The 27,760-nt window shown below is 42.9% G+C and overlaps 1 protein-coding gene across 1 annotated transcript; it reads left to right on the top strand.

Annotated features, from left to right (window-relative positions):
* Positions 1-4,746: 4,746 nt before the first annotated feature.
* LOC311125675 (regulator of G-protein signaling 17-like) lies at positions 4,747-27,080 on the top strand (the record flags this gene model as incomplete). The annotated part of the gene is made up of 5 exons (XM_084158427.1): positions 4,747-4,797; positions 9,591-9,721; positions 18,484-18,555; positions 26,323-26,554; positions 26,892-27,080. Exons 1-5 carry the CDS (start codon positions 4,795-4,797, stop codon positions 27,078-27,080), a joined length of 627 nt encoding a protein of 208 aa, XP_084014553.1. The 5' UTR covers positions 4,747-4,794.
* Positions 27,081-27,760: the final 680 nt, after the last annotated feature.

Here is a 27,760-nt window from a genome sequence, read left to right as displayed (position 1 = left end):
AGAGAGACGAGGAACAGAGTAAACTATAAAAACGGACGTTACACGCAGCTCAGTGGCGGTTCAAAATATTGCGATATGGATATTGCTTGAGATATGGATATTGCTCAATATTGCCCTTAGAAGGTAGTGATGTGTCAGCCAGTTGAATACCAGCTAATCAATTCCTGTTACTTTACATCACCCCTAAAAACAATACAGACAGTCAGTCATACTTCATGTTGCACTTTGGTCGTATGGCCACTTAAGGTGCATTTAGATGAGCCTTGGTTTCAAGGTGAAGCATATATCAATTACTGGCGTATGGGGATATGTACAGGAATAGCCATTTGAACGTTTAGCATATAGGCTAGGCCTAGTAGGCTATATTTGCATTTGGTAGCCAATCAGGGCCATTCTATGGGATGTGCTCTCCGTTTTCCAGATTTTCATCAATGTTCATAGAAGCCTAACTAAAGACTGACTTACAGTAACTTTGAATTTATGGGTTAGCATATTGTTTTTTATTTTACCCTTATTTTACCAGGTAAGTTGACTGAAAACATATTCTCATTTACAGCAACGACCTGGGGTTACAGGGGAGAGGAGGGGGAATGAATGAGCCAATTGGAAGCTGGGGGATGATTAGGTGGTCATGATGGTATGAGGGCCAGATTGGGAATTTAGCCAGGACACCAGGGTTAACAACCCTACTCTTACGATAAGTGCCATGGGATCTTTAGTGACCACAGAGTGTCAGGACACCTGTTTAATGTCCCATCCAAAAGACAGCACCCTACAGGGCAATGTCCCCAATCACTGCCCTGGGGCATTGGGATACTTCTATTATTATTTTTAGGCCAGAGTAAAGAGTACCTCCTACTGGCCCTCCAACACCACTACTATTGACATTAGTAAATCATACCAGATTTGAAAAATGGCAATATCTGTCCATATTTCTAGATTGAGTTCTTAAGGGTGTGAGGGGTCGCCCCTCTTTAAGCAATGAGTAGGCTTGGGCGGTACACCGTATACCGGGGTATTTGGAAATAGCCAAGGGATGGTTTTTCAATACCGTCAATACATTTTAATATTTGTACCAACTTTTTAAGTAAATACCTGCAGTCAACTTGTGCAATGCGTTAGGAGATGAAGTAGATTGCGTTCTTCATTTCACCTGTCACATTATTTTACATTATGAAATGTACTTACAGAACAGCTGAGCCAGTCAGGTGTTTGTTTCTAAATAGCACAACAGGAGAAGGTGGGAGGAGCTGAGTCCAGCTGTGTGTTGACAGGGGGTGTGTTTTATTTTGAAAGTCAAGTGTTTTTTTGCTTCAATAGAGGGATCAGGGATGTGCAACTATAGTTTTCCTTCACAGAAAATACATTGGTGCAACACATTCATCAGAAAATAGCTTCATTTTCATCAGATAACAGAAGTGCAACGCTATTTGGCTGGCAGCCACACAAGTAAATGACCTTACAATGGAAAAGCATTGCCTTTTTAGCAAAGAACGATACATGGCCATCATATTTCTAATGTTTATCATAGGAAGAATGTAACCAGCTATATTTCCTAATGTTTTGCTTAAAGAAAAGTAGCAGAATGCCTGTTCATGAATTCTCATCCGAGTGGAGAAGTGCAACTGAAGCAGAAAATTAGTCTGATGCCGACTAGAAATTACAATAAGAAACATTTTAGATCTGAGTTTACAAAACGCAGCAAGATATTTCTTTTTTCCTGCGTGGAAAAACTAAGAATTTTGCCTTAATACAACCACTAGTTTAACTTGCTATCTAAGTAAGTGGCTGAATTAATAAGGTGACAGGCATCATATTGTGTTAGTTTTCTGCTGTGTTTAAGAAGTCAAAGCCCTTTGGATGAGTTATTTGTACAGCTGCTACTGCTATCTTGATTTCCTTGAGTTTTTCTCCTCTCAGTTCTCTGCGGCCTGCTCCTCCCCTCTCTTCTCCAAGCAGGCAGGCCCGTTTCCCTAGCAACTCCAGACTACACACTGACACAGCCTGTAGACATGTTGCTGGAGAGCCAGTACTGCATGCATCAAAACTTTCTTCATTTGCACAATGTCTCTCGTTCAAATTCGCTTGTAAATGTCAAAACTCACCAAAAATGACATTCGGTAGCTCCTACCTATATATGTACAACTTTATGAGCTGGATTGCCTGTCTTTGCAATTAGTTTATTTTCGTTTGCGCTCACTAGCATATTTAGCTAGCAGCCTCCATGGAAATTCGCTATTACTTGTGGTAATTTTGTTAGCATTCTGGTAATACATGCACAATGGGCTTTTTTGCGCCCACTTGTGTACTAAACCAGTAATACCGTAAATCCTGGGGTGAGAGGACGGTATGAGGATATGAATATCTGGATACCGCCCAACCCTAGCAATTAGCACACTTTCACCATCACCAATGACTAAGACAAATGGTTGAACTGGCTAACTAAGCAGACCCACACAATGGATGGTTGGAAGTTTGATTGAACACTCAATTAGGCTAGCCACCATAACTTTAAAAGGTCACACTTTTGGAGGATTCACATTGTTTAACACTGAGTGACCAAACAACTGTAAATCATTAGATTACAATGGATGGAGGAGACGCAAGGAGACGTTCAGCGATTTGACCACTGGCAACTGGTTTGAATGTTCGTACTTCGCGATAATCAATTGGTTGAGGGAAGTTCTCGCTAGCCATGGATAGACCACCACAGACATGCAGTATAGAAAGCAATTATGTCAATCCTCTGGGGATGTGAGTCCTCTGTTGGGACTGAGGAGAGGTCCTGGGGATGTGAGTCCTCTGTTGGGACTGAGGAGAGGTCCTGGGGATGTGAGTCCTCTGTTGGGACTGAGGAGAGGTCCTGGGGATGTGAGTCCTCTGTTGGGACTGAGGAGAGGTCCTGGGGATGTGAGTCCTCTGTTGGGACTGAGGAGAGGTCCTGGGGATGTGAGTCCTCTGTTGGGACTGAGGAGAGGTCCTGGGGATGTGAGTCCTCTGTTGGGACTGAGGAGAGGTCCTGGGTATGTGAGTCCTATGTTGGGACTGAGGAGAGGTCCTGGGGATGTGAGTCCTCTTTTGGGACTGAGGAGAGGTCCTGGGGATGTGAGTCCTCTTTTGGGACTGAGGAGAGGTCCTGGGGATGTGAGTCCTCTGTTGGGACTGAGGAGAGGTCCTGGGGATGTGAGTCCTCTGTTGGGACTGAGGAGAGGTCCTGGGGATGTGAGTCCTCTGTTGGGACTGAGGAGAGGTCCTGGGGATGTGAGTCCTCTGTTGGGACTGAGGAGAGGTCCTGGGGATGTGAGTCCTCTGTTGGGACTGAGGAGAGGTCCTGGGGATGTGAGTCCTCTGTTGGGACTGAGGAGAGGTCCTGGGGATGTGAGTCCTCTGTTGGGACTGAGGAGAGGTCCTGGGGATGTGCAACAGCATGTTATTGTTAGTGGAACCTTTTCTTAGGCTACTGTTTACGTTGGGGCAGTCCCACTCTTCACATACGGTCTATTTGTTGTTTATTGGATAGAACAGAAGTAGAGAGGAAAGATAGAGGAGAGGGTGCTGAAATAGCAGTGGGCCAGATTGGAGGAGAGGGTGCTGAAATAGCAGTGGGCCAGATTGGAGGAGAGGGTGCAGAAATAGCAGTGGGACAGATTGGAGGAGAGGGTGCAGAAATAGCAGTGGGACAGATTGGAGGAGAGGGTGCAGAAATGGCAGTGGGCCAGATTGGAGGAGAGGGTGCAGAAATAGCAGTGGGCCAGATTGGAGGAGAGGGTGCTGAAATAGCAGTGGGCCAGATTGGAGGAGAGGGTGCTGAAATAGCAGTGGGCCAGATTGGAGGAGAGGGTGCTGAAATAGCAGTGGGCCAGATTGGAGGAGAGGGTGCTGAAATAGCAGTGGGCCAGATTGGAGGAGAGGGTGCTGAAATAGCAGTGGGCCAGATTGGAGGAGAGGGTGCTGAAATGGCAGTGGGCCAGATTGGATCCCTAGGCCACTAGACACTGTTTCCTGACAGAGCTAACTTTGACTTGTGAGTACATGGAATAAAGTGTTTATTATGAACCTCCTGATCCTCTGTACAGTACCCTGCCTAGCTGAGGTCTGTCAGTGGCCCTCCCCAGGCCATGTTAGGAACCAGATGAGAAAGGATCTCTGTAGTTGTCATGGAGATGACCATCTAGACCTCTGCAGTCATGTGCTTGCTGTAGTTCTGCAGTATAGACCCAGGCTATAGCTAGCCTAAAACTGTGAAACACAAACTTACATGTCCATAACAGTCACTTTTGAAAACTGTTAGACTATAGCCTACATTATGCACAGTGGTTTCATTTTTGGAGGTGTCGAATAAGAGACATACCTGGATTTGTGGTGGACTTCATCAACAAAGAGTGAAAAGTAGGCCTAATGCAGGGGTGGCAAACTCAAATCCTGGAGGGCCATGTTTTCAATTATTTTTCCAATTAAGACGTAGACCACCAGATGAAGGGAGTTCCTAACTAATCAATGATGTTAATTAATCAATCACCTGCAAACACATGGTCCTCCAGGAATTGAGTTTGACACTCCTGGACTAATGCTTCAGTAACCCAAGGTCAAAGGTTAATATAAACCCACTATCTGTCTGTACAATATTACAATGCACTGTATTTCTGTTCTTTTTTTTCCAGATGGTATATTTTTGCTCCCCTTGCGCTCAACATGTGCAAATGGTCCACCCACTGAGTCCCTGAGCTCTGCTGAGACCCAGGCGGAGACCGCTGTCCTCCTTATCCTTCCTCACCTCCTGGCCCTCCATCAGGGATGGTGAGAACAACAATACTACCCTGTAGACACACCCTAGTGCTTTACTTTTGAACCCACCCAAGTTCAACCAACCACTTACCTCAGCGCCATGATTCTCCTGCCGTGTCTGTCTGTGGAAACAACTGACTGATTCTCATGGTAGGTTCCTTAGGGCAGAGTCCCATGACCTTATAGTAGTGAATGTGACTGCTAAGTTTCATGAAATGTGATCCTACATGTATCCATCCATGATTTAAGGAAATTCAATATGTTCCTATTTGAATTCTCAAAATTCTATTCAGCTGTACACATCTGACAGACTCCTGTAAGTCGCTCTGGATAAGAGCGTTTGCTAAATGACAAACATTTAAATATAATGCAGTACCACATCTCTCTGAGTGAGTATGGGTGGAAACTGGAGAGTCTGCATCACTGGTGGCTGCTTTAGAACGGCCCTATTACGCCTACATTACCCTATTACGCCTACATTACCTACTAACCCTATTAAGCCTACATAGCCTGCAAACGCCATGCTCTACCAACTGAGCTACATCCCTGCCGGCCATTCCCTCCCCTACCCTGGATGACGCTGGGCCAATTGTGCGCCGCCCCATGGAGCCTGGATTCGAACCATGATCTCTAGTGGCACAGCTAGCACTGCGATGCAGTGCCTTAGACCACTGCGCCACTCGGGAGGTTAACCTACTAACCCTATTAAGCCTACATTACCCTACTAACCCTATTAAGCCTACATTACCCTACTAACCCTATTACGCCTACATTACCTACTAACCCTATTAAGCCTACATTACCTACTAACCCTATTACGCCTACATTACCTACTAACCTTATTAAGCCAACATTACCCTACTAGCCTCATTTAAGCCTTCATTACAACAAATGTAGGATGCAGGCCTGGCTAGGATCAAATTAGCTTTAGATTTTTGGGGGGAGGTGCTTGAGCTGGGCGATATGGACAAAAAGTAATATTGTGATAAATGTAACTTTGGCTCGATAACATTGCAATGGACAGTTACTTTATGTTAGCGGCAGGGCTCTAGACAATTTTTCTCCAGTGCCAAGTAAGATAACTGAGATGTTAGCCTCAAAAAGTCAGCTATTTCATGGAACATATCCAGGGAAATCATGGTTGATGTGTTGATGTGCAACCTGTCAAAATAGGATCCAGAATTATAATATTTATTTTTGGCTCTTCAGAGAATTTGCCGACATCTTTGTCGTTATTGGCCTAAAGGCTATATTATTTACCACCTGAGGAAGGGGGAACTCAACACTTAGCTAGACTGCTAACTGTAAATATGATATTGTTGCTATATAGCCATGTAGGCTAATTGATTAATCTATCAGTAAATGCAGGCTAATGACCTACAAAAACTTTGTTGGACTACATATCTCCCTCCTCTGTGTGCACAGTGGGGAGAGGGAGTGAGAGTAGCTCTCTCACACAGCAGCCAACAGCGAAACAGGCACAGGCAGATACTTTCATAGCAGGAATCAACATAATGCATAAGTTATTAGTTTTGACCAAATAATGGTTTTCGAAAAATCTACAAGAATGTTGTGTAGCAAAATCATAAAAAATGTACCGACGTACGCAAAACGCTTCTGTAAGAGGAAGGCAATATTAGTGTCAGTAATTTTTTGTTCATTGTCCCAGCTCTTACAGCAAGATCAAAGGACAGTACATTTCCCAAATGGCTAATAAAATAGAAATTCTCCTCACTGTAGTTCGACAATAGAAATAAAGTAAGAAATTCATCCTGGACAAAATGTGATGAGTTGCATAATGTAAAGGAGGTGCTTTGGCTAAGCCTATATTTGTGTTTCCACATGGAGGGATCTTTTATTTGCATTTATTTTCAGTGGCGTGGATGTGTCCCCAGCTAGAACAAAGGTGTTCGTCACTGTATTTTGCATCAATGTGCATGTTTTCCACCGGTGGCTGCTCAAGTGGTCAACTCAAGATTTGCATATTTGGCCTATTGGTCCATGTATCATCATGTATGTTAAAGTGTAGGCTACTCAGAGACAGGAAACCTCCTCACTGTTCATTGATAGTGTCCATAAATAAGGAGCGAAAGTTGAATGATGACTTTGCAGGTAAGATTATCCTTTATTTAATAGCTTTTAGATTGGAGAGCAAAGTTTAAAAGTAGTGAAGTAGAATCACAGGAGAGATGAAATGAGGGCAGAGAGGAAATGTGTTTTAAAGGTTAGCCTAAATATATAATATACAGTACTCCATACCCAAATTATGCACAATGGTCATTATTAACCTGTTATAATTATTATATTATAATTATAATCTGTTCTTTAGGATTGATTGAAACAAGCATTATTGTACCATTCAGTACCAGGATGTTAATAATCGTGGTGACTGTACCAGGAAGTATCCATTGTTGGCACATCTTTTTAAAGATTGCTCATCTTATTTACTAGGGATGTTCCCAATAGGCTCATCATTTTATTGATTGATTTACCGAATGTGCTTGTTAGGATGGAGGCCTTCTGTTCATGTACTGGAGTGTTCATTCACTCAGGATAGATTTGCCATATTAGTGTCAATAGGTTAATGGTGTGTTAAGAAAAAGCAGCTCTCCTTCCTTCCTGTAAAACATATGACTTTGTATCCTACTTTTGTTGGCTCTCACAATAGAGATCTTGCACACAGCTATTGCACTGCAACCTTTAGGCTAGCTTGTTTTATTCCCCTTGACTCACATATAGTCCTAGTGGGCTATATACCCTTTATTCACATATAGTCCTAGTGGGCTATATACCCTTTATTCACATATAGTCCTAGTGGGCTATAGACCCTTTATTCACATATAGACCTAGTGGGCTATAGACCCTTTACTCACATATAGTCCTAGTGGGCTATAGACCCTTTACTCACATATAGACCTAGTAAGCAATATACCCTTTATTCACATATAGGTATATATATACAGTGGGGGGAAAAAAGTTTTTAGTCAGCCACCAATTGTGCAAGTTCTCCCACTTAAAAAGATGAGAGAGGCCTGTAATTTTCATCATAGGTACACGTCAACTATGACAGACAAAATGAGATTTTTTTTCTCCAGAAAATCACATTGTAGGATTTTTTATGAATTTATTTGCAAATTATGGTGGAAAATAAGTATTTTGTCAATAAAAAAAGTTTCTCAATACTTTGTTATATACCCTTTGTTGGCAATGACACAGGTCAAACGTTTTCTGTAAGTCTTCACAAGGTTTTCACACACTGTTGCTGGTATTTTGGCCCATTCCTCCATGCAGATCACCTCTAGAGCAGTGATGTTTTGGGGCTGTCGCTGGGCAACACGGACTTTCAACTCCCTCCAAAGATTTTCTATGGGGTTGAGATCTGGAGACTGGCCAGGCCACTCCAGTTCTATTTTGGTTTCATCTGACCATATGACATTCTCCCAATCCTCTTCTAGATCATCCAAATGCACTCTAGCAAACTTCAGACGGGCCTGGACATGTACTGGCTTAAGCAGGGGGACACGTCTGGCACTGCAGGATTTGAGTCCCTGGCGGCGTAGTGTGTTACTGATGGTAGGATTTGTTACTTTGGTCCCAGCTCTCTGCAGGTCATTCACTAGGTCCCCCCGTGTGGTTCTGGGATTTTTGCTCACCGTTCTTGTGATCATTTTGACCCCACGGGGTGAGATCTTGCGTGGAGCCCCAGATCGAGGGAGATTATCAGTGGTCTTGTATGTCTTCCATTTCCTAATAATTGCTCCCACAGTTGATTTCTTCAAACCAAGCTGCTTACCTATTGCAGATTCAGTCTTCCCAGCCTGGTGCAGGTCTACAATTATGTTTCTGGTGTCCTTTGACAGCTCTTTGGTCTTGGCCATAGTGGAGTTTGGAGTGTGACTGTTTGAGGTTGTGGACAGGTGTCTTTTATACTGACAACAAGTTCAAACAGGTGCCATTAATACAGGTAACGAGTGGAGGACAGAGGAGCCTCTTAAAGAAGTTACAGGTCTGTGAGAGCCAGAAATCTTGCTTGTTTGTAGGTGACCAAATACTTATTTTCCACCATCATTTGCAAATAAATTCATAAAAAATCCTACAATGTGATTTTCTGGATTTTTTCTTCTCAATTTGTCTGTCATAGTTGATGTGTACCTATGATGAAAATTACAGGCCTCTCTCATCTTTTTAAGTGGGAGAACTTGCACAATTGGTGGCTGACTAAATACTTTTTTCCCCCCACTGTATTAGGCACACCTATCACAACAGGGCTATAATGTAGCACAGCCTCTGAACATTTGAGCAGCTTCTGCTCATGTGAGACCTCAGTGTGTAGGGTGTCTCTGTGGGTGTGCCAATCTCTTGCTCACACAGCAGAGCAGATTTGGCTCAGTGCCAAACAAGTCCAGCTCCAGGAGGGGATCCTCTCTGTGTTATTTTGTCACTACCTCTTTCTCTCTCTCTCGCTGTCTCTCCCATGCTCGCCCTCTCTAGCTTTCTCTCTCTCGCTCTCTCTGGGCTTGTACAGCTGAAAATGTTATATGTTTGCCTCTGAGTTTGAATATTAATATTGTTGACATGGTTTGATTGTGATTGCAACACACACAATACCTTGTTTTAAAAATGTATTTTGTTGAAATTATTAAAAGTTTACAACATGAATGAGTGGGCGAAGTTAGAAAATAACCAGTTATTATTAGAAATGGAAAAATACCTTTTATATAGTCTCTAACCAATGTTGTGATATTCATACATCTATGAGGAAGATGGGATAGTCCTTAACCAATGTGTTTGGGTTTCGTCCACAGCCCCGAAGTTTAAGCGGAGTTGATATGAGAAAACGGCAGCAGCCACACATTGAAGGTCCTCCCCAGGTGCCTGGCCACCCAAGACCCAAGAACTGCTGCATGTGCTGGTGTGGTTGTTGTAAATGCCTCTGGTATGTCAAACCTCCCTTTCTGTTTTCTGTCCCCATGTCTCCTCCATTTTCAGTAGGCTATGGTTCTCCAAATAACCTTTAGAATGATGAGAAATTGTATTTAGATTTTCCTGAAGTCCCTGCTGTAGACTGAATCAGAATCATAACTTTCAAGACCACATCCCTTTCAACCTCACTCGAAAAATGTTTTGATATAAGTGGGGGAAAAGTAGTGTAAACTAGAGGGAAATATCACCCCTTTACGCCAAAATGACATTATTGCCTTTATCCACCCAGTATTTAGGCCGATCACATTGTGTAGAGATCAAAGTAATGAAAGAGTGTAGGTCACCAGGTAAAACATTACTCAGTGGTTTCAGTACTATGGGCGCATAAACATTGTTTATCAGACCAATTATCTGCTGCATGGGGAAAGAGTTTAAGAAAAGACACTCCCATATACTACTGTTTGCTTACTAGGGCTGGGAATTGCCAGGGCCCTCACGATACGATATTAGCACCATACTTAGGTGCCGATACGATACTGTATTTATTGTGATTCTTACGATTCTAAATGTATTGCGATTCTTACGATACTATATATATTGCGATTCGATACTGTGATTTTGTGATTTGATGTTCCAAACATATTGCTCACTATATGTCTGCTGCAGAGAGACAAGAGAGCTATAATGAGGCCCACAAATAATATTGCAATATGTAACTGTCGTACTGTTTTTTTACCATCACTAATGCTTACTGCTCTTCCTCTTTCTGTGTAGCTAATGTGAAAGGAACATTGTAAATATGACTGGACATCATTGGTTGTAGTTTGCATATTATCCCATTATTGTATTCATAAGCCATCCTTTGCATTTGCTTAAAAGGGGATAAGTTTAAGATGACAAAATAAGCAAACAGTAATTTGGATATCAAAAGTAATATATTTACAAACTGATCAAAGGTTGTAAACAAAGCTCTAACACTGTACAAGTGATATAATATATGATATAATCTTTTAGGGCTCAGAATAAGTCTGTTCTCATGTTAGCCTGGAGTGGTACATCCATGATCTATTGTGATGAGTGAAGACTCTGGAGTGTTGAGAAACTCTTGATGTCCTTGATGTAGAGTGAATATGTCATGTGTTTGGAGACAACTGATGTTTTGCAACACAACTTCTGAGAGTTCTGCCAGTCAGTTGCATTGCACATTGTCCCTAGTGCGCATGACTGACCTGAGAAAGCAGAAGGCAAAAGGCAAAACAACTTGAGCAACACTTTCTGTTTGAGACTGTCATTCTACACATCAGGACAAGCCATGAATGACCCTTGGACTCGCATTCACAAATTATTAGAGTAGGAGTGCTGATCTAGGATCAAGTCCCCCCTCTCCATATAATTATGATCTAAAAGGCTAAACTGATCCTAGGTTTGCACACCTACTCTAAGACACTTCAATGGAAAGCGGTGCTCAATAAAAACTCAATGCGGAGTTAGGCTACTATAAGGATGTGTTATCCTAGAAGGATGTGTTATCCTAGAAGGATGTGTTATCCTAGAAGGATGTGTTATCCTAGAAGGATGTGTTATCCTGTAAATACAGTACTTATTTTGGGTAATAATGTTCTATTCTATAACTACATGGTATCTGTCTCTAAAACTACCATAATGTAAGTAAATTGTTTTAGCACCAGGTAATATAACGTAGGGCTGGGCGGTATACCGTATTTTACCGTATACCAGTATTGATGCACGGACCAGTTTGGGTTTTTACTTGACCTTCTACAGAGGTATTTGAATGTTTGGTTTGTTAAATGTGATACGACATTTGTAACATCCATTTTTATAGGTTTACTTTGCTACTTGAGTCATCTCTCTCCGCTCTCTCTGTCTCCATGATGCTTTACACACAGACCTAGCCCCGCCCCCTGTCACTCAAGGAGCGCATTTGTTGTTCCTCGACCACGAGACACTTGCATTCAGTCAGCCTGGTCAATGCAGCACATCAAATCAAATGTTATTTGTCACATACAGATATTTAGCAGATGTTATTGCAGGTGTAGCGAAATGCTTGTGTTTCTAGCTCCAACAGTGCAGTATATCTAACAATTCACAACAATGCACACAACCTAAAAGTAAAATAATGAAATTAAGGAATATATAAATATTAGAAATATTAGGATGAGCAATGTCGAAGTGGCATAGACTAAAATACAGTAGAATATAATACAGTATATACATATCAGATGAGTAAAGCAAAAATATGTAAACATTATTAGAGTGACTAGTGTTCCATTATTAAAGAGGTCAGTGATTTCAAGTCTATGTATATGGGGCAGCAGCCTCTAAGGTGCAGGGTTACGTAACTGGGTGGAAGCCGCCTAGTGATGGCTATTTAACAGTCTGATGGCCTTGAGATAGAAGCTGTTTTTCAGTCTCTCGGTCCCAGCTTTGATGCACCTGTACTGACCTCGCCTTCTGGATGATAGCGGGGTGAACAGGCAGTGGCTCAGGTGGTTGTTGTCCGTGATTATTTTTTTGGCATTCCTGTGACATCGGGTGCTGTAGGTGTCCTGGAGGGCAGGTAGTTTGCCCCAGATGATGCGTTGGGCAGACCGCACCACCCTCTGGAGAGCCCTGCGGTTGTGGGCGGTGCAGTTGCCGTACCAGGCGGTGATACAGCCCGACAGGATGCTCTCAATTGTGCATCTGTAAAAATTTGTGAGGGTTTTAGGTACCAAGCCAAATTTCTTCAGCCTCCTGAGGTTGAAGAGGCGCAGTTGCGCCTTCTTCACCACACTGTCTGTGTGGGTGGACCATTTTAGATCGTCAGTGATGTGTACGCAGAGGAACTTGAAGCTTTCCACCTGCTCCACAGCGGTCCCGTCGATGTGGATAGGGGCGTGCTCCCTCTGCTGTTTCCTGAAGTCCACGATCAGCTCCTTTGTTTTGTCGACATTGAGGGAGAGGTTATCTCGGATGCTGTTTTCACTTTGCTTCTTAAAATAAATCCACTAGCGTTCTATAATTACACTATTAGTTTGTCTTTTCTTAGCAAGTTGGGCCTAAATAGTGTTAGCCGCTAATGCTAATCGCTAGTTAGCTGGCTAGCTAGCTAGCTAATAAATGTACTGAGTCAGAGCAAACATAACTAGCTATACAGTCTGATAATACCAGAGATGGTGTAGACCTAAATCAGCATATTTGTGCAACAGTATCCTCTAAATCAAAGAGGAATACACAAAGCATGAATATGTAAGCCCTGTTTCTAACATGCGGCCCCCACAACCCTCATGGAGGCCTCCTCTAGTCTATGAACAGCCAGCCTATTCCCATCTTCACATCACATGAAAAACAGCTGTGAAGAACATGTATATTTAGAGTCAGCTCAGCATGTGTATAGCCTGTGGCTGGTGAGCTCAATTACATCAGCACAAAGGATACTTTGATGAAGATACTAAGAGGAAGCTAATATTCACCACTGTGCAACTTGCAGTTAAATGGGAGATAACATATGTAGGAAGAGACATGCCATATATGGGTACAGATGAAAAAATAGGAGGGGTTTTCTGAATGCTTGTTGCTCAACCTGGAACCTAGCTGCAAGAAGGGCTCAATTCAATTGATTGGTGCAATTTTTTTGTTGGGGAGGGATTCCTGTTGTAATTTCCCATCACAGGTAGATGCTTTCAGAATAACATAGGTCCACATAGTGCACAGGCGGTAGTTTGTAAACAAATATGATACAGTCTAGGTTTATTAGGTTTGACTGGACCAGGGCTTGTTTCTTTTATAACCCAGCTTTGAGATAAAGAAGAGGAACTCCTCATCTCTTGGAGAGACGCTGCTGTGTCAAGAGGCTGTGTCAAGAGGCTGTGTCAAGAGGCTGTGCCAAGAGGCTGTGCTTGAGGCGGAAGCACATGAGGATTGGCACTAGGAATCTGCTGTCAGAGATGAGGAAGTCAATCCAATCTGACTGTGGCTGTGCCCTGTGTCTGTGTCAACCCCTGTACTTCCCTGCTGCTATGCGATTTGTCACCTCCCTTAAGCCAGTGTCTGTTGGAATTCCCATGTATTAGATGGGGATCCAAGATGGTATTCTGCAGGCCCGGCCTCCTGTGATTGGAAGAGCCAGGCTAATAACAGAGGTGGCATTTTTTTATTGGTTTAAGCCCTGGCTTTCCCAGCTTGAAATAAAGCTACAGTACAGCTTTGTTTGGGAATGAGAGGGGAAAGCTAAAGCTCAGTTGATATGAAACATGTACTAAGGCTGGGTGGTATTTTACTATTTACCGGTATTGATCCACGCACCGGGGGGATTTTTACTGTAGCTTCTCTAAGGGTATTTTAATGTTTGATTTGTTACATTAAATAATTCAGTTATGGCGATCATCCGTTTTTATTGCCAGTAAGAAACTGCTAACAGCTGAAAACTGCTAGCTAACATTCTAGCACAACAAGTCAAAAACTTCAGGAGCGCAAGCTGAGAAAAATACTGTGAGTAAGGATGTGCATAAGTATTCAAAAATATATAGGCATATTTCAACACTGAAAAGGCTTTTTATAAATTAAAATACCCATGTGAAATTGTTACATACAGTGCATTCTGAAAGTATTCAGGCCCCTTGACTTTTTCCACATTTTGTTACATTACAGCCTTGTTCTAAAATGTATTAAATAAATGTTTTTCCTCATCAATCTACACACAATACCCCATAATGACAAAGCGAAAACAGGTTTTTAGAAATTTATAAAAATAAAAAAAACCGATACCTTTTTTACATAAGTATTCAGATCCTTTGCTATGAGACTTGAAATTGAGCTCCGCTGCATCCTGTTTCCATTGATCATCCTTGAGATGTTTCTACAACTTGATTGGAGTCCACCTATTGTAAATTCAATTGATTGGACATGATTTGGAAAGGCGCACACACCTGTCTATATAAGGTCCCGCAGTTGACAGTGCATGTCAGAGCAAAAACCAAGCCATGAGGTCGAAGGAATTGTCCGTAGAGCTCTGAGACAGGATTGTGTCGAGGCACAGATCTGGGGAAGGGTACAAAAAATGTCTGCAGTATTGAAGGTCCCCAAGAATACAGTGGCCTCCATCATTCTTAAATGGAAGAAGTTTGGAACCACGAAGACTCTTCCTAGAGCTAGCTGCCCGGCCAAACTGAGCAATCCTGGGAGAAGGGCCTTGGTCAGGGAGCTGACCAAGAACCCGATGGTCATTCTGATATGGCTCCAGAGTTCCTCTGTGGAGAAGGGAGAATCTTCCAGAAGGACAACCGTCATGCAGCACTCCACCAATCAGGCCTTTATGGTGGAGTGGCCAGACGGAAGCCACTCCTCAGTAAAAGGCACATGACAGCCCGCTTGGAGTTTACCAAAAGGCACCTAAAGACTCTCAGACCATGAGAAACAAGACTGTCTGGTCTGATGAAACCAAGATTGAACTTGGAGGAAACCTGGCACGATCACTACGGTGAAGCATGGTGGAGGCAGCATCATGCTGTGGGGATATTTTTCAGCAGCAGGGACTGGGAGACTAGTCAGGATCAAGGGAAAGATGAACGGAGCAAAGTACAGAGAGGTCCTTGATGAAAACCTGCTTCAGAGCGCTTAGGACCTCAGACTGGGGCGAAGGTTCACCTGAAAATAGCTGTGCAGCGACGCTCCCCATCCAACCTGGCAGAGCTTGAGAGGATCTACAGAGAAGAATGGGAGAAACTCTCCAAAGACAGGTGTGCCAAGCTTGTAGCGTCATACCCAAGAATACTCGAGGCTGCAATCGCTGCCAAAGGTGCTTCAACAAAGCACTGGGTAAAGGGTCTGAATATTTACAGTGAGGGAAAAAAGTATTTGATCCCCTGCTGATTTTGTACGTTTGCCCACTGACAAAGAAATGATCAGTCTATAATTGTAATGGTAGGTTTATTTGAACACTGAGAGACAGAATAACAACAAAAAAATCCAGAAAAACACATGTAAAAATGTTATATAAATTGATTTGCATTTTAATGAGGGAAATAAGTATTTGATCCCCTGTAAATCAGAAAGATTTCTGGCTTCCAGGTGTCTTTTATACAGGTAACGAGCTGAGATTAGGAGCACACTCTTAAAGGGAGTGCTCCTAATCTCAGCTTGTTACCTGTATAAAAGACACCTGTCCACAGAATCAATCAATCAGATTCCAAACTCTCCACCATGGCCAAGACCAAAGAGCTCTCTAAGAATGTCAGGGACAAGATTGTAGACCTACACAAGGCTGGAGGCTACAAGACCATCGCCAAGCAGCTTGGTGAGAAGGTGACAACAGTTGGTGCAATTATTCGCAAATGGAAGAAACACAAAATAACTGTCAATCTCCCTCGGCCTGGGGCTCCATGCAAGATCTCACCTTGTGGAGTTGCAATGATCATGAAAACGGTGAGGAATCAGCTCTGAACTACACGGGAGGATCTTGTCAATGATCTCAAGGCAGCTGGGACCATAGTCACCAAGAAAACAATTGGTAACACACTACGCCGTGAAGGACCTGACATCCTGCAGCGCCCGCAAGGTCCCGCTGCTCAAGAAAGCACATATACAGGCCCGTCTGAAGTTTGCCAATGAACATCTGAATGATTCAGAGGAGACCTGGGTGAAAGTGTTGTGGTCAGATGAGACCAAAATCGAGCTCTTTGGCATCAACTCAACTCGCCGTGTTTGGAGGAGGAGGAATGCTGCCTATGACCCCAAGAACACCATCCCCACCGTCAAACATGGAGCTCGAAACATTATGCTTTTGGGGTGTTTTTCTGCTAAGGGGACAGGACAACTTCACCGCATCAAAGGGACGATGGACGGGGCCATGTACCGTCAAATCTTGGGTGAGAACCTCCTTCCCTCAGCCAGGGCAATAAAAATGAGTCGTGGATGGGTATTCCAGCATGACAATGACACAAAACACACGGCCAAGGTAACAAAGGAGTGGCTCATGAAGAAGCACATTAAGGTCCTGGAGTGGCCTAGTCAGTCTCCAGACCTTAATCACATAGAAAATATGTGGAGGGAGCTGAAGTTTTGAGTTGGGTGGGACAAAATCCCTCCCGAGATGTGTGCAAACCTGGTGGCCAACTACAAGAAACGTCTGACCTCTGTGATTGCCAACAAGGGTTTTGCCACCAAGTACTAAGTCATGTTTTGCAGAGGGGTCAAATACGTATTTCCCTCATTAAAATGCAAATCAATTTATAACATTTTTGACATGCGTTTTTCTGGATTTTTTTGTTGTTATTCTGTCTCTCACTGTTCAAATAAACCTACCATTAAAATTATAGACTGATCATGTTTTTGTCAGTGGGCAAACGTACAAAATCAGCAGGGGATCAAATACTTTTTTCCCTCACTGTATGTAAATGTAATATTTGAGTTGAGTATTTTTTATGCATTTGCAAATATTTCTAAAAACCTGTTTTTGCTTCGTCATTAAGGGGTATGATGTAGATTGATTATGGGAAAAAACTATTGACTCCATTTTAGAATAAGGCTGTAACGTAACAAAATTTAATAAAACAATAAACCTTTCAATGTAGTTTTTATGACGTGCACGGTGCACCCATAAAGACTGGTAGCCTTAGTGTGTAGCTTCTTGTTTATGTTAGCCAATCAAAGCGACAAAGAGGCTCAATGTGTAGCAAGTGGAGTGAGAGTTCACTAATGCAATGCAAGATGGAATAAATTACAGAATTAAAAGTTAGCGAAATGAGAGAGTAGGCTACAACGAGCAACCAACCGGTAGGTAGTTGTTTTATTGGAATGGGGTTGGGGAGAAAGCGCGGCATGTGGCCTCAATTAGCCTAGCTAGCTATAGCTACTCCAGTCAAGACAGGCACTGTTATATGGGATGATAAATAACGTCGCTGCTACAAGTCTTGGCTGTAGCCGAGTAGCCTTGGCATCTCTCTCTCCCTCCATCTGTTTGCTCCCATCTCACCCCCTCCGTAGCGGCAGCATTAGAGCGCCAGAGACTCTCCCTCGCGCAGCAGTGCTCAGGTAAAAAAATATATATAATTGCCCAAGTAAAAATAAAAATATATACTAATAACATATTTCGAATATCCGGATATCCTACAAAAATGAAGGTAATTTTGGGGGGAAATGGATGTCTGTCTATTCACTCTTTGTGTATCACACCATTTTTGGGGTGTTTAGTGTTAAAGTAATGATCATATGACACATGCTGTAGTAGGCTACATCCAAGCTCGAGTCAGTCAAATCTGCAGTGGCATATAAACGAGCTGTTTCTCCAATACATCCCTACCTGAAATTTGCAATGCCAACATTCTGTTTACATGGCATGTGAAATGACTTGATAACCTTTTTCCAATACATTTGTATTGTATTTAGGAACAAAAAATGCACCTCCAAACTAGCTTTTCAGGTGTTTGTGAAAGGAATGACAGGCGGAGTGCATTGTTAATGTGTTGCAATTCTATTTGTGTTACAATAGAATTTGTTATTGTGTAATTATTGTGTATCCAACACGTGTTTAACATGTACATTTCCGTTATAGGGATTTTGTAAAGGTTTTGTGAACTGTAAATAGCAGGGAGCCTCACTCCCCACACAGGTTGTTTTCACACCTAGCTTTCACTGGTTTTTAGAAGAAAACATACCTGTTCTCAGGCAGTAGTTTCAACAAAGATACAACATTTATACTGCCATATGAATAAGTATGTTTGAATATGGAATATGTTTGAAAGCAATAGTAATCACTTTCTGCTTCTCCTGTTCCAGGAATGAGGACCGCATGGAGGGTTCCGAACGGACATGCACTAAAATGGATAGTATTGAAGCCACGGAGGAGCAGTACGTTGCCAGCTATGCCTTTTTCCGTAGGATGTCTCTGAGAAAATACCAAATTGTTTTTGATATCATTTCACATTTTGGTCATTTAGCAGACACACTTATCCAGAGCAACTTACAGTCAGTGCATTGAACTGAAGGTAGCTGGGTGAGACAACCATGTGACAGTCAGGAAAATACAAGTTAAAGACTGGGGCGGCAGGTAACTTAGTGGTTAAGAGCGTTATGCCAGTAACCGAAAGGTCGCTGGTTGTAATCCCAGAGCCGACTAGGTGAAAAATCGATGTGCCCTTGAGCAAGGCACTTAACCCTAGTTGCTCTGGATAAGAGCGTCTGCTAAATGACTAAAATGTAAAGTGTTAGTGCCAGACAGGAAAATACAAGTTAAAGTGTTAGTGCCAGACAGGGAAGGAAAATACAAGTTAAAGTGTTAGTGCCAGACAGGGAAGGAAAATACAAGTTAAAGTGTTAGTGCCAGACAGGGAAGGAAAATACAAGTTAAAGTGTTAGTGCCAGACAGGGAAGGAAAATACAAGTTAAAGTGTTAGTGCCAGACAGGGAAGGAAAATACAAGTTAAAGTGTTAGTGCCAGACAGGGAAGGAAAATACAAGTTAAAGTGTTAGTGCCAGACAGGGAAGGAAAATACAAGTTAAAGTGTTAGTGCCAGACAGGGAAGGAAAATACAAGTTAAAGTGTTAGTGCCAGACAGGGAAGGAAAATACAAGTTAAAGTGTTAGTGCCAGACAGGGAAGGAAAATACAAGTTAAAGTGTTAGTGCCAGACAGGGAAGGAAAATACAAGTTAAAGTGTTAGTGCCAGACAGGGAAGGAAAACAGTTAGTTTTGTTTTCCTGTTGTCACATAAGCTAATGGCCATTGGTCACGTCCGTTCTTCATTGTACATAGACATTATACAATCGGACATCTTACCTCAAGAAAGGATGCCAGAATCCATGCCAGTAATGTAGTCTAATTATGTTACCCAATTTACTGCTTTGACCCATTCATTTTCTCTCCTTACGTTGCTGCTGTGTCAATATCTATTCCTGTGTTCAAATCAAATCAAATTGTATTTGCCACATGCGCCGAATACAATAGGTGTAGACATTACAGTGAAATGCTTACTTACAAGCCCTTAACCAACAATGCATTTTTTAAAGTAAAAAAAAAAGTGTTAAGTAAAAAAGATAAAAGCAAATAACTAAAGAGCAGCAGTAAAATATAATAACAGTAGGGAGGCTATATACAGGGAGGTACCGGTGCAGAGTCAATGTGCGGGGGCACCGGCTAGTCGAGGTAATTGAGGTAATATGTACATGTGGGTAGGGTTAAAGTGACTATGCATAAATAATCAACAGAGTAGCAGCAGCGTAAAAGAGGGGGGGTGGGGCAGTGCAAATAGTCCGGGTAGCAATGATTAGCAGTTCAGGAGTCTTATGGCTTGAGGATAGAAGCTGTTGAGAAGCCTTTTGGACCTAGACTTCGCGCTCCGGTACCGCTTGCCGTGCGGTAGCAGAGAGAACAGTCTACGACTAGGGTGGCTGGAGGCTTTGACAATTTTGAGGGCCTTCCTCTGACACCGCCTGGTATAGAGCTCCTGGATGGCAGGAAGCTTGGCCCCAGTGATGTACTGGGCCGTACGCACTACCCTCTGTAGTGCCTTGCGGTCGGAGGCCGAGCAGTTGCCATATCAGGCAGTGATGCAACCAGTCAGGATGCTGTCGATGGTGCAGCTGCAGAACCTTTTGAGGATCTGAGGACCCATGCCAAATCTTTTCAGTCTCCTGAGGGGGAATAGGCTTTGTCGTGCCCTCTTCACAACTGTCTTGGTGTGTTTGGACCATGATAGTTCGTTGGTGATGTGCACACCAAGGAACTTGAAGCTCTCAACATGTTCCACTACAGCCCCGTCGATGAGAATGGGGGCGTGCTCAGTCCTCTTTTTTTTCCTGTAGTCCACAATCATCTCCTTTGTCTTGATCACGTTGAAGGAGAGGTTGTTATCCTGGCACCACATGGCCAGGTCTCTGACCTCCTCCCTATAGGCTGTCTCATCATTGTCGGTGATCAGGCCTACCACTGTTGTGTCGTCAGCAAACTTAATGATGGTGTTGGAGTCGTGCCTGGCCATGCAGTCATGGGTGAACAGGAGGGGACTGAGCACGCACCTTTGAGGGGCCCCCGTGGTGAGGATCAGTGTGGCAGATGTGTTGTTACCTACCCTTACCACCTGGGGGCGGCCCGTCAGGAAGTCCAGGATCCAGTTTCAGAGGGAGGTGTTTAGTCCCAGGGTCCTTTGCTTAGTGATGAGCTTTGAGGGCACTATGGTGTTGAGCTGAGCTGTAGTCAATGAACAGCATTCTCACATAGGTGTTCCTCTTGTCCAGGTGGGAAAGGGCAGTGTGGAGTGTAATAGAGATTGCATCATCTGTGGATCTGTTGGGGTAGTATGCAAATTGGAGTGGGTCTAGTGTTTCTGGGATAATGGTGTTGATGTGAGCCATGACCAGCCTTTCAAAGCACTTCATGGCTACAGACGTCAGTGCTACGGATCGGTAGTCATTTAGGCAGGTTATCTTAGTGTCCTTGGGCACAGGGACTATGGTGGTCTGCTTGAAACATGTTTGAATTACAGACTCAGTCAGGGACATGTTGAAAATGTCAGTGAAGACACTTACCAGTTGGTCAGCACATGCTCAGAGTACACGTCCTGGTAATCCGTCTGGCCCTGCTGCCTTTTTGAATGTTGACCTGCTTAAAAGTCTTACCCACATCGGCTACGGAGAGCGTGATCACATAGTCATCCGGAACAGCTGGTGCTCTCATGCATGCTTCAGTGTTGCTTGCCTCGAAGCGAGCATAGAAGTGATTTAGCTCGTCTGGTAGGCTTGTGTCACTCGGCAGCTCGTGGCTGTGCTTCCTTTTGTAGTCTGTAATAATTTTCAAGCCCTGCCACATCCGACGAGTGTCAGAGCCGGTGTAGTACGATTAAATCTTAGTCCGGTATTGACTCTTTGCCTCTTTGATGGTTCATCAGAGGGCATAGCGGGATTTCTTATAAGCGTCCGGGTTAGAGTCCCGCTCCTTGAAAGCGGCAGCTTTCAGTTGCTCACTCGTTTGCTGTATTAGCCAATTAGAGCATGAGTTTTATTTTCTCTCCACCTCTCCCACAATTTCAGTTATTTGACTGAAACAGCTGTTAACTGAGTACACATGAGGACATCATTTCCAACCACCCCATAGGAGAATGTCCATTATAGAGTATAGGGTTCAGCTCTGCAGTATATTGTGTGCTTATTATTTGCGTGATATGTAATATTGTTGGATTTCAGCATTCAACCGGATTTACATAATATAGCCTGTCTGGCTGCTCAAACAATTGTAAGCCAAATACTGTTCTCACACGGTTGTGGCCATGACACCGGGTTCCACCTGAGGCTCTACCTTGGAACACTCATTCTTCATGTTGTTCTTGTTCTAGCCAGATGGATTTATGTCCCGATCACCTGGTCCTACTGTAATAATGGAAACACTTCAGAATGTTTTGTCGATTAAGACATGAAAATAACAGAAAGGCCTGCACATGATTCCTAATTACCACCTTTAATGACACCATTTCAATGGGTCCCTGTAGCCATGACTCTCAGGTCAAATAAGTCCTGACAAAGATGCTCCCGTTCAAACTGTTGTCATGGTAATTAGTAGGGCTGGGGCTGCCAGGGACTTCACGATACGATATTATCACCATACTCAGGTGCCGATAGGATATGTACTGCGATTGTCACGATTCTATATGTATTGCGATTCGATACTGCGAGTTTTGATCAGTCATGGAAATGAAAGTGCTGAAAACATGTTGGCTCACTATTTTAAAAGAAGATGGAGAACAAGCTATTGGATGAAAAATACCAGTGTTTCGTATTTATTGTAATTTTGTTTTTACAAATGCATACTTGGAGTCAAATATCGTCCCAAAATAATATTGCGAGATGTAACTGTATCAAATAAATGTTTTACCCCATCACTAGTAATTACCAAGGTGTTCCACTAGTATATAGTCAGCCAAATGGAATGGTTGGTTGGTTGCAGTGGCTAACCAAAGTATGGATTGCAGTCTCTTCATGTCTGCTTAGACTGATATATGTTTGCCAAGTGCTAGCCATTTGAAAATGTTCACGCTATAACAATGAATTTCTCCAAATCACTCCACCTGGCTATCAATCTTCAGGTGGTTGAGAATGACTACTTGCAGACGTGTCATCATCTTACAGTATGTAACCCTGGATTGTAAACTGTCATGGTGAAAACATATTGATGCAACGGTAGCTAAGATGGGGAGAGGACTGGCCATAATAAAGCGCTGCTCTGCCTTCGTCATACTGCTATCAATAAAACAAGTCCTACAAGCCCTAGTTCTCTCACACCTGGACTACTGCCCAGTCGTATAATCAAGTGCCACAAAGAGGGACATAGGCAAATTACAATTGGCCCAGAAGAGAGCAGCACGGCTGGTCCTTAAATCTAAACAGCACTGACATCAATGACATGCATGTCAATCTCTCCTGTCTCAAAGTAGAGGAGAGATTGACTTCATCACTACGTGTCTTTATGAAAGGTATTGACATGTTGAAAGTACCAAAATTGGGAAGAAGTGAAATAATAAAAGAAGTATGGGGAATAACAGTTCTGACACTGGTGCTGACAAGCACACTAATTACCCTGTTCCATTTTAAACCATATTGGTGCCCGTCAAGTTGCCAGGTTGTTCCCACCTAGCTAATATGGTAACATAACATGACTGATCAAGGTTGTTTGTTATCAAACAAATGATTAGGCTAGTTGGCGCCCCGTGACATGGTTTATAGCCTATCAAATGATTAGGCTAGTTAGCGTCCCGCAACATGGTTTATAGCCTATCAAATGATTAGACTAGTTAGCGCCTCACAACATGGTTTATAGCCTATCAAATGATTAGACTAGTTAGCGCCCCGTGACATAGTTTATAGCCTATCAAATGATTAGGCTAGTTAGCGCCTCACAACATGGTTTATAGCCTATCAAATGATTAGACTAGTTAGCGCCTCACAACATGGTTTATAGCCTATCAAATGATTAGGCTAGTTAGCGCCTCACAACATGGTTTATAGCCTATCAAATGATTAGACTAGTTGGCGCCCCGTGACATGGTTTATAGCCTATCAAATGATTAGACTAGTTAGCGCCTCACAACATGGTTTATAGCCTATCAAATGATTAGACTAGTTGGCGCCCCGTGACATGGTTTATAGCCTATCAAATGATTAGACTAGTTAGCGCCCCGTGACATAGTTTATAGCCTATCAAATGATTAGGCTAGTTAGCGCCTCACAACATGGTTTATAGCCTATCAAATGATTAGACTAGTTAGCGCCTCACAACATGGTTTATAGCCTATCAAATGATTAGACTAGTTAGCGCCCCGTGACATAGTTTATAGCCTATCAAATGATTAGGCTAGTTAGCGCCTCACAACATGGTTTATAGCCTATCAAATGATTAGACTAGTTGGCGCCCCGTGACATAGTTTATAGCCTATCAAATGATTAGACTAGTTGGCGCCCCGTGACATAGTTTATAGCCTATCAAATGATTAGACTAGTTAGCGCCTCACAACATGGTTTATAGCCTATCAAATGATTAGACTAGTTGGCGCCCCGTGACATAGTTTATAGCCTATCAAATGATTAGACTAGTTGGCGCCCCGTGACATAGTTTATAGCCTATCAAATGATTAGACTAGTTAGCGCCTCACAACATGGTTTATAGCCTATCAAATGATTAGGCTAGTTGGCGCCCCGTGACATAGTTTATAGCCTATCAAATGATTAGGCTAGTTAGCGCCCCGTGACATAGTTTATAGCCTATCAAATGATTAGACTAGTTGGCGCCCCGTGACATAGTTTATAGCCTATCAAATGATTAGACTAGTTGGCGCCCCGTGACATAGTTTATAGCCTATCAAATGATTAGGCTAGTTAGCGCCTCACAACATGGTTTATAGCCTATCAAATGATTAGACTAGTTAGCGCCTCACAACATGGTTTATAGCCTATCAAATGATTAGACTAGTTGGCGCCCCGTGACATAGTTTATAGCCTATCAAATGATTAGACTAGTTGGCGCCCCGTGACATAGTTTATAGCCTATCAAATGATTAGGCTAGTTAGCGCCTCACAACATGGTTTATAGCCTATCAAATGATTAGACTAGTTAGCGCCTCACAACATGGTTTATAGCCTATCAAATGATTAGGCTAGTTGGCGCCCCGTGACATAGTTTATAGCCTATCAAATGATTAGACTAGTTAGCGCCCCGTGACATAGTTTATAGCCTATCAAATGATTAGGCTAGTTGGCGCCCCGTGACATAGTTTATAGCCTATCAAATGATTAGACTAGTTGGCGCCCCGTGACATGGTTTATAGCCTATCAAATGATTAGGCTAGTTAGCGCCTCACAACATAGTTTATAGCCTATCAAATGATTAGACTAGTTGGCGCCCCGTGACATAGTTTATAGCCTATCAAATGATTAGGCTAGTTAGCGCCTCACAACATAGTTTATAGCCTATCAAATGATTAGGCTAGTTAGCGCCTCACAACATAGTTTATAGCCTATCAAATGATTAGACTAGTTGGCGCCCCGTGACATAGTTTATAGCCTATCAAATGATTAGGCTAGTTGGCGCCCCGTGACATAGTTTATAGCCTATCAAATGATTAGACTAGTTAGCGCCTCACAACATAGTTTATAGCCTATCAAATGATTAGGCTAGTTGGCGCCCCGTGACATAGTTTATAGCCTATCAAATGATTAGACTAGTTGGCGCCCCGTGACATAGTTTATAGCCTATCAAATGATTAGACTAGTTGGCGCCTCACAACATAGTTTATAGCCTATCAAATGATTAGACTAGTTGGCGCCCCGTGACATAGTTTATAGCCTATCAAATGATTAGACTAGTTAGCGCCTCACAACATAGTTTATAGCCTATCAAATGATTAGACTAGTTGGCGCCCCGTGACATAGTTTATAGCCTATCAAATGATTAGGCTAGTTGGCGCCCCGTGACATAGTTTATAGCCTATCAAATGATTAGACTAGTTAGCGCCTCACAACATAGTTTATAGCCTATCAAATGATTAGGCTAGTTAGCGCCCCGTGACATAGTTTATAGCCTATCAAATGATTAGACTAGTTAGCGCCTCACAACATGGTTTATAGCCTATCAAATGATTAGACTAGTTGGCGCCCCGTGACATAGTTTATAGCCTATCAAATGATTAGGCTAGTTAGCGCCTCACAACATGGTTTATAGCCTATCAAATGATTAGACTAGTTGGCGCCCCGTGACATAGTTTATAGCCTATCAAATGTGTCCCGCAATCCGCGATAGAAAAAACAACAACATACCTCCGGTAATATGGGCCATGAATAGAAATAAGCTGTTTTCTCCATAGTAATGGTGGAACCATGAGGGTCATGAAGCTTATGGAACCTCATACAGTGTGTAGGCTTTTGTTCTTTTCATGTTTGTCATTAACCCAGTACCTACGTTTTTCAAGGATGTGTGTATGACCTATGACCACTACTATTTCTGTTGCCAATTGAAACAGCCGGTGGAAACCGTGTTATGCATCTCTGGAGAAAATAAATTCATCTGTTGTGTGTTTTGTTTTGTATTGTGAGAGTCCAGACTGCTAACACTGGGTTCCTGGTATCCTGTGTTTAGGCAACCCACTCTAGACGAGGTGGTGGCCTGGGCCCGTAGCTTCGAGCTGGTGATGCGCTCCTCAGAAGGCAGGGAGATTTTCAGAGAATTTCTGCGCTCTGAGTACAGCGAAGAGAACCTGTTGTTCTGGCTGGCCTGTGAGGAGCTGAAGAAGGAGACGGACCCGACAGCGATCGATGAGAAAGCCAGGATCATCTACGAGGACTATGTCTCCATTCTATCGCCGAAAGAGGTAGGAGGCATCAGGTTGGAAGCAGGAGTTTGACTGGTACCTAGTATTACTCAGTATCACATTGTTGCTTGATTTAGCTTTAGAGTTACTTTAGAGTAGCACTTTCGGGACTTCCATTGGTTCCGTTGTGGAAAATGAAAGCAAGTACACCAAGTATTTTGACTATATTTGACATGCATGTATTTGACCCAGGTCTGATTCCAAGACTTATTGAAACCCCCATCTCAAAGTGGGTGAGGAGGAGGTGGGAGGTGAGCTTATCTCCATTGATAACATGACCGAGTGGCTCTTTGTGTGATAGCATTGTCACTGTTCTCTTCCCCTCCTCTGCCCCCAGGTGAGCCTGGATTCACGGGTGAGGGAAGGCATCAACCTGAGCCTGGCGGAGCCCAGCAACATGATGTACGAGGAGGCCCAGCTGCAGATCTACACCCTGATGCACAGAGACTCCTACCCCCGTTTCCTCAACTCCTCTGTTTACAGAGACCTTCTGGACAGCAAGAGAAGCTCCTGCCTTGACACCTAAAGTAACCCTCCCCCAACAAACAAACAAAACAGAAAGACAATCAGGGGCCAGAACTGGGTTAGATATTTTCCTTTTTTGAAAACCAGAAAATAAGAAATAGTTTAAGCAATTTCAAGTGTCTGCTCGCGGGCGGTCCTGAGGGTTAGTTCCTGGTTTAACTGCAGATCAGAGCTCCTCAGGCTACTGTTACAAAGAGAAACAAAAGGAAGGGTAGACCCATTGTTCCTGTACTGGACTTTTGAGAGTTCTCCTTTTGCTCTGTCTCTTTCGCTCTCTCTCTTGGTCTGTATTTTTCTCTCTCAAATTCTGTCCCATGCCTCAGACTTTTTTACAGTCCAAAAACAATGCCCTTTTTAAGATGGCTGTAGAGCTGACCGTAGTGAGCAGGAAAATCACTGACTTTGCATGTAACAAGGTAATGGAATTCGCTCTACAGTAGCTTGGTATGTTAGCAGTGGACAACAAAGGCTCTTGAATATGAGATGTATTTTCTTCTGTTCTAGGGATTACCTTGTCAAGCTCTTTATGTGTTATGTGAAGGGAATATTGATATTTGCCAATTAGCTTGCAGTCTTTGATTTTGAGAAGGTTGAACGTTTTACAGCAGTGTTAATTTCAAAGCACTTGCCTTCTTTCCAACTCTAAAAGAGAAGGCAACTAAATGTCTAATGAACATGACT

This window comes from Coregonus lavaretus, assembly GCF_964263955.1.
Source record: "Coregonus lavaretus genome assembly, chromosome: 1".
In the NCBI taxonomy this organism is placed as follows: Eukaryota; Metazoa; Chordata; class Actinopteri; order Salmoniformes; family Salmonidae; genus Coregonus; species Coregonus lavaretus.
The sequence above is the reverse complement of the archived record's forward strand: the minus strand, read 5'-3'. Positions and strand labels throughout refer to the sequence as shown.